The 5,577-nt window shown below is 40.1% G+C and overlaps 1 protein-coding gene across 1 annotated transcript in view; it reads right to left on the bottom strand.

Moving 5' to 3' along the window:
- Positions 1-788, bottom strand: part of LOC108541857 (putative elongation factor 1-alpha-like 3) — a gene marked incomplete at its 3' end in the record, with an annotated part of 11,203 nt that extends 10,415 nt beyond the window's left edge. The window contains exon 1 of the mRNA XM_017891575.1: positions 2-788. Within this exon, the coding sequence (XP_017747064.1) occupies positions 2-718 (717 nt within the window). The remainder of the gene's footprint in view (position 1) is intronic.
- Between the last annotated feature and the right edge of the window lie 4,789 nt (positions 789-5,577).

The raw sequence follows: 5,577 nt of genomic DNA, 5'->3' as shown, positions 1-5,577 counted from the left end.
GAGTTGGTGGTAGGATGCAGTCCAGAGCCTCAAGCAGCGTGGTTCCACTGGCATTGCCATCCTTACGGGTGACCTTCCATCCCTTGAACCAAGGCATGTTAGCACTTGGCTCCAGCATGTTGTCACCATTCCAACCAGAAATTGGCACAAATGCTACTGTGTCGGGGTTGTAGCCAATTTTCTTAATGTAAGTGCTGACTTCCTTAACAATTTCCTCGTATCTCTTCTGGCTGTAGGGTGGCTCAGTGGAATCCATTTTGTTAACACCAACAATTAGTTGTTTCACACCCAGTGTGTAAGCCAGAAGAGCATGCTCTCGGGTCTGCCCATTCTTGGAGATACCAGCTTCAAATTCACCAACACCAGCAGCAACAATTAGGACAGCACAGTCAGCCTGAGATGTCCCTGTAATCATGTTTTTGATGAAGTCTCTGTGTCCTGGGGCGTCAATGATAGTCACATAATACTTGCTGGTCTCAAATTTCCACAAGGAGATATCAATGGTGATACCACGTTCCCGCTCAGCTTTCAGTTTATCCAAGACCCAGGCATACTTGAAGGAGCCCTTTCCCATCTCAGCAGCCTCCTTCTCAAATTTTTCAATGGTTCTTTTGTCGATGCCACCGCATTTGTAGATCAGATGGCCAGTAGTGGTGGACTTGCCCGAATCTACGTGTCCAATGACGACAATGTTGATATGAGTCTTTTCCTTTCCCATTTTGGCTTTTAGGGGTAGTTTTCACGACACCTCTGTTCTGGCGGCAAACCCGTTGCGAAAAAGAAAGCAACAGACTATTTCTAAATTTGAAAGGTATGTAAAAACAGTGAGGTTCCCATTGTTTTCATGTACCCTAATTATTCCAGAGAAAGTCAGCCAGGGGCTAAGAATATTTTATAAAAATAACCAGAAATCAGTTTGTTCTTTTCTCTGCCCTCACTTGCCTAGTGGGACATTGGTTTCCTCCAAAGGGCCCTGAAAGTCCCTGCAGCAGATCTCACACGTGCTCTCCACGCCCCTGCCAAACCTGCTTTTAGCCTTTTTCCTCTCATGCTCTGATCTGCTGTGGAGATGTCTTCCAGCCCTGCCTGGCCACTGCCTGATGGAGCGGTTGCTGTAGAAGGCTGTTATGCCTATCCAAAGGCTGCTGGCACTGACCTCGTGTGTCCTGTAATGTCACCACAGAACCTGCTGCTGCTAATGTTCCCTTGATGGCCCAGGGAGAATATAAACTAACAAAGCTATATGTACTAACTTGTTTATTGCAGGTCTCTCTCTCCATCAGTTAGACTCCAGTCTTCAGAGGGTAGGAAAGAATCTGAAAGAGAATGACATCCTCTTCTCAGGGTTCTTCCACCCTCCTAAGCCTGGGCCCTTGCCCTTGAGTCATACCCGCCCTGCCTCTTCCCCTGGGCCCTAGTATCCTTTAGACTTGTCCTGACACCCTAAATCCCAAGACGAACACAATCTGGACTATTCTTAGACCCCTGCTACTCTATTAATAAAGCCCTAGTTGGTAATTAGTTTTAAAAATCAAGCGGATCTGTTTCTTTGGAAAGCAACCCACCTTACAAAGAAGTTGACAGAATTTCTAATTCCAATAGATCCTTATAATTCCCTATCAGGAAGGCGCCCAAACAGTGCACCCTGGATAGATTTTACACAAGATGCATCTCACCGTGGGTTCTGGAGTCCACCTGGATTTGAATCCTATCTCTGCCATTGACTTACCTGTGCAATCTGGGAAAGGTGCTTAAGTTCTATGGAATTTAATTTATTTATTTGTAAAATAGGGATTAAGAAACCTTCTTTTCTATTTTTTAATGACTGAAAACCATTGTTTTATAGATTTTCTCAGTTTTAAATACAATAGACTTTATTTTTGAGAACAGTTTTAGATTTACAGAAAAGTTGAGGAGGTAGTATAGAGTTCCCACATACCCCATACCATTTTCCCTATTATCAATATCTTACATTAGGATGGTACATTTGTCATAATTAATGAATCAATATTGACACATTATTAAGTAAAGTCCACAGTTAATTTTATTTCCTTAGTTTTTCCCTAACGTCCCTTTTCTACTTTAGGATCCCATTCAAGATGCCGCATCACATTTAGTTGTGATGTCTCTCTAGGGTCCTCTTGGCTGTGGCAGTTTTTTGGACTTTCCTAGGTTCTGATAACCTTGACATTGACATTTTCTTTTTTTTCTTTTTTTTTTTTTTTTTTTTTTTTTTTTTTTTTACAAAATACTTTCTTTGTGGGCTGGTTATGAGCACTAATTGCTATATGTGAAATAGAGAATATGGCCCACAATGAGGCCTTGAAATAACTCGAAAGAAGACAATGACCATTTAAGCCTATAGTAATGAGGGAGGACTTTATTTTTGTGAATTCAAAGGAAGGACAGAAAATGGGATGGAAACCTTAAGTGTACTTCAAAATGTAAAATTTTGGCTTTTAATTAATATTTATCACAAGCGATTCATTTTCCTAGTACAAGGAATGTGAGGAGGATACTGCTAGTTGAGGTAGGACAAATTAGCTGGCTGCTGTATCTTTAACCTGGGAGGTACTCATCTTAGGGTTGCCAGGTGCAGCAGATAAAAATACAGGATACCAAGTGAGATTTACATTTCAGGGAAACAACAAATAATCTGTTAAGTATTTTCAAAATGTTGCATGGGCATCCTGTATTTCATTTGGCAACTCTAACTCTTCTTTTTCCCCTTGGGAGATTCTGGCACCATGTGACTTTCTGCTCTGGACATTTTATCAGGTATTTTGATGATTGCGTGTGTCTCCCATGTCCACATCAAAAGTAACAATTACCTGCATTCATACATCATGAATGAAGCGAAAGCAAGGCCTTGTAAAACTAAAATCTGGAGTGTGAGTTATGAGGTTGCTCTGCTTAATAGATGAGGAGATAACTGGCTGGAGGGCTTTTACCAGGCTCAAACCTTGAGCATCATCATAATTCTTAGTGCTTAAATGGGCAGCTCAGAATATTCAGCACCTGCCTTTGTGGCTCAAGCCAGCCCCAGGAAACACTTGATAAATAGTGATAGTTATTAATATTTGCCCCTATATCACCTAGATCCACTGATCACCTGTAGCCATCTGTTCTAGTTCTGCAGTGTGAGAAGCTTTGATGGAAATGCCCATTAATCACAGCATCACAGCTGGGCTTTTGAGGACTGATGGCAATTAGTTGACAATATTTATTTGAGAAGCTGTATTACTTCATGATAATGTTACAGAACCACGAGCAAATCATGCCCCTCCCTACCCCTTTTCATTAATAATAAGAGCCACAGAGACATGCAGAAATTGCCACCATGTCTTAATTATCTCTCTAGGAAGCTACTTTTCCCGGACAGCAGGAACATATTGGGAGGGGGCTGGGCAGCCTTAGTCCTGGCAATTGCTCCTCATCTTTCCTAAGAACATGACAGTTTGGAGCTTCCTTGGGGCCTTTAAGTGGCCACCTGCCTTCCCACAGTAACAGTAGCTCCTAAGTGGGCAAGTCAGAATAATTAATAAGAATTCTTAGGGGTGGGGTTAGGGAGAATGGCCAAAAGACACAACATTTCAGTTAGACAGGAGGAATAAGTTTAAGAGGTATATTGTACAGCTGTACAATAGATGTGATTATAGTTAATAACCTGTATTGTGCACTTGAAAATTTCTAACGCAGTAAATATTGTTTTCATCACAAAAATAAGTATGTAATACATATGTTATAATTAGCATATTATAACAATCAATTAGTAATTGATTGTAATCAAACTAATGCTTGATTTAGCCAGTTCAAAATGTATATATTAATCAAAACATGATGTTATATACCATAAATAGATATAATCTTCTTTGGTCAATTAGAAGATAAGTAGTTCGAAAACCTCATTGATGGAAGTTTGCAAAAGTCAGTAATAAAAATTTGTACTTGTAGGGGTCCTTGCATGACTCCTTCAGGCATTTTATCCCTTTGTAGCTTCATAGCAATTGCTGTAATCCCCATTGTATAGATGAGCTAAAGTGTGAGGACTTCCTGAAGATAATTAAACTTTTAGGATTGGAGTTTAGACACCTGACCATGAAACCAGGCCACATTCTCTCTGATGTCCCTGACTTACTTTTTTGTCCACTTTCTAGGAGAGGGAAGTTTGTTTCCTCAGCACTTGAAGAACAATTTTATGATCTCAGAAGAAGGTGTCATTCCTATTTGGCCTGATATTTAGATTAAGGCATTATGGAAATCAGCAGATATTACTAATTATGTACTCCCCAAAGCCAGTTTTTAAACAATTACCAGTACACCATTGCTAACCCACAAAACAGGGCTTATCTCTTCTCTCAGTCTATATAGTTATTATTTTCTAAAATAACTCTTTACTAAATTTGCACTGTTCAATATGGGAGCAATAGGCACAGATGTCCATTGAACACTTCAAACATGGCTAGTCCAGATCAAGATGTGCTGTAAGTATAAAAAACACTGGATTTTCAAAGACTTAATACAAAAAATGCAAAATAGCTCATTAATAATTTTTAAAATGTTAATTACATGTTGAGGTAATATTTTGGATATACATAGCTAAATAAAATATAGTATTAAGGCTAAGTTCATGGTTTGTTTTTTTACTGTGGCTTCCAGAAAATGTTAAATTATACGCATGACTCACATTATATAGCCACTGGACAACAGTGGTAGGCTGTAAGCTTCCTAATGACAAGAACCATGTTTCCTCAGTAACTAGCACCATGTCTGCTACATAGTAGGTACTCCATAAATATGTGTTGACTAAATATATGGGAAGGGGTGGAGGAAAGAAGGTGGCTATATAGGGATCTTATATGGGGCCTTATAACTCATTGAAAAGTATAACTGTTAGATCTGGAAATATATATATAGAAGTCATGCATGCAGACCAAGTTTTCTGCCAGAGGTAGAACACCATCTGTGGTTTCCTGTTAGAGGGCTCCCGGCTTCTATAAGACAATATTTAGTGACTGAAAACTTACCACCTTAAGAGGGCATCTGCCCCTGCCTGTGCTCGAACAATCCCCACTGGATAGCCTTGTGCACACACACACACACACACACACCCCAGCAGCTGCTTCTTTCTTGGTGAGTAGTAACTCCAGGTTCTACCTGACTCCCTCTTCCTTGTTGGCCTCCCTCCAGGATCTTCTGTCTTTGCCCAGCTCCAATAGGTTTGGTAATGTATTAGCATGATCTTCTGGGATTTTGAATTAGTTAATTTCCAGGGCACTACTGCCCCCTTAGTTGCTTCCTCAGCTTCAAATATTTCAGCTCTCAAATAAGGGAAGTGTACTGCTTGACACCTAGACCAAGCTTTGTAGGTAAAGACTATTGGCTTAAGGCAGCATCCAGGGATCCTGCTCAGAAAGAAGAACTAGGACAGGATAACTTTTCCCTTGTCAAATGGCATTTATCCTTGGAAATGCTTCCCTCCTATGGAATTGAATCTGTCTCCCAGAAATTTCTACCTGTTAGACTATCTTCCTTTTCTTCCTACTCAACCTCTCATCATTGAATAAAACAGTATAT

This window comes from Rhinopithecus bieti, unplaced genomic scaffold, assembly GCF_001698545.2.
Source record: "Rhinopithecus bieti isolate Rb0 unplaced genomic scaffold, ASM169854v2 scaffold_21219, whole genome shotgun sequence".
Classification (NCBI taxonomy): Eukaryota; Metazoa; Chordata; class Mammalia; order Primates; family Cercopithecidae; genus Rhinopithecus; species Rhinopithecus bieti.
This window is presented reverse-complemented; position numbering and strand designations above follow the sequence as displayed.